Genomic DNA, 2,376 nt, shown 5'->3' on the forward strand with positions numbered 1-2,376 from the left:
AAGTTCACTGTCTGTATTGACAGTTTTAAGTATTAACTACATAAAATTAAATCTTAGTTAATTAAAGGTGAAAGTTCACTGTCTGTATTGACAGTTTTAAGTATTAACTACATAAAATTAAATCTTAGTTAATTAAAGGTGAAAGTTCACTGTCTGTATTGACAGTTTTTAAGTATTAACTACATAAAATTAAATCCTAGTTAACAACAAAAACAATCACTGCACTCACTCATAATATTTAGAGTAGCACTATCAAAATTACCTAGTCTATTGTAAAGGGACGAGTTTTTAGTAATGTTTTTAATGAACTTAAAACAAGAATTGTTGTATGAAATTCAGGAAAGTAGCAGTATAAACCATAAATGTATGTGTTATTGTCATGAGATGACTCGCATGTTAACAGTCACTCCAAATTTAACAAAGTTTGTCACTTTCTACAGTAACTAGTTAACATGTGAGACTATTGTTTGAGAGAGATTTCAAGTAAATGAATAAAACTACAAACTTCATATTATGTATTTTTGTGGTGAGAGGACATGAACCATGAATCCTTGGAATTGCACATAATTTCATATCTATTAGTAGTAGTAAATAAACTTAGTATTCTAAAAAACGTTTAATTTCGAAGTTTAAGTTCAAGGGAGGTCCAGTTCAATCTACACTCGGATCAATGTGTGTTATTGGGTTATTCTGGTTTTGGAGTATTCCACTCCTCATCAGTAACCCTGAACACAAGTTAACCAAAGAGAGATAAGCTGGACCTATATCATTGTGAAAAGTATCAAACATACTGTTGGTATAAATGTGCTTTGTGTTCACTCTGAGGAAAACCTATCGAGTATATAGGTTTTCTTGAGCTTGAATACAAAGCATGTTCGTATCAACAGTATGTTTGATCTGTTAAGAGTCCCACTTTAGTTAGTTCATTTACTATGTAGACTGGATCGAGTGCAAAAAGATCAGCTGTTTTCTTTCGATATTCGTTTTGTTAAGTGTGAGGTTATTGAAAAGCATTACATCTTATTTGAAAGTAAAAACATTACAAAGATTACCTCCAAAACATTCCTTCCATGCTTGTCCAAGTAGACGATCCACACTAGAACTTCTATGCAATGTCCATGATCCATACACAGACTTTGTATCTTCCGATCTTTGATCGGCGATGATTGCAGGCACAGCACCATCCTTTCCTCTTTGTGTTAACTGTTGTGATAGTGAAACATAAGGTAGACCAAGCGAAGGAACTAGAGGGCCAAACGAATAGAAAAAGTTTGAATGATTAGCCGTATCTACGACAAACAAGGTATAAGAAATATAAAACTGGAAAGAACCGCTACAACACAAAGTACTTGGCTAGCTTCAACGACTTTCAGCTGTTTGTCTGTTTTTTACTTTTAATAATTCTTCAGAATGGAATTCCGTTGCTTGGTAAAATCTTCTCAAAGTACTGGCACCAAAATCAAGATGCATCTTGAATTCTGAAACTCAAGTGTTTTAAAACTTTAAAAATTAATAAATAAAATCATTAATGGATCTAACAAAAACAATAAATATGGTTGTATATTTCAAACATTAGAATGACATGCTTTGGACCTAATAGCTACAATAAGTACAATTGGATTCTTAACTCGTTACCTTTAAGATATTGCTGTTGTTAGGTCCACACCATGTAAGAATAGTGTATGAACTATTCAGATATTGCTGTTGTTAGGTCCACACCATGACTGATCCTTTAAATGCCCCTGTTTTTGAACATTACTAGAAGTAAAGTTTTACTGATCCTTTAAATGCCCCTGTTTTTGAACGTTGCCAGAAGTAAAAATGCTAGTTTTAAATAAAAGAAGGTACTCAAATTGTTTTAATTCAAGCAACTTAATGTATTCAAACTGTTTTAATCCAAGAATAAAAAAAGTGTAAAATATCATCAGGTTTCTCTTTCAGGTTAGTACGTGTAGCATCCAGTTGTTGATATTGTTGCTTTTAGATCCACAACTCTCAAGTTAGGTTGGTATGTGAAGTAACCAGATTGAAAAACTTTACTTCTAGTAATGTTCAAAAACAGGGGCATTTAAAGGATCAGTAAAACTTTACTTCTAGTAATGTTCAAAAACAGGGGCATTTAAAGGATCAGTAAAACTTTACTTCTAGTAATGTTCAAAAACAGGGACATTTAAAGGATCAGTAAAACTTTACTTCTAGTAATGTTCAAAAACAGGGGCATTTAAAAGGATCAGTAAAACTTTACTTCTAGTAATGTTCAAAAACAGGGGCATTTAAAGGATCAGTAAAACTTTACTTCTCATCATCATCATAGACAGCAGTACATCGATAATTCTACCGATGCTTAGCTGCCACAGAATCATGAATTATTATTAC

General features: G+C 32.4%; 1 protein-coding gene across 1 annotated transcript in view; it reads right to left on the reverse strand.

Annotated features, from left to right (window-relative positions):
• Positions 1–2,376, reverse strand: part of LOC106468579 — a 17,087-nt gene that overhangs the window by 3,224 nt on the left and 11,487 nt on the right. Inside the window, exon 8 of the mRNA XM_013929014.2 lies at positions 1,053–1,244. Coding sequence (XP_013784468.2) covers positions 1,053–1,244 — 192 coding nt within the window. The remainder of the gene's footprint in view (positions 1–1,052; positions 1,245–2,376) is intronic.

This window comes from Limulus polyphemus, unplaced genomic scaffold (assembly GCF_000517525.1).
Source record: "Limulus polyphemus unplaced genomic scaffold, Limulus_polyphemus-2.1.2 Scaffold3062, whole genome shotgun sequence".
Classification (NCBI taxonomy): Eukaryota; Metazoa; Arthropoda; class Merostomata; order Xiphosura; family Limulidae; genus Limulus; species Limulus polyphemus.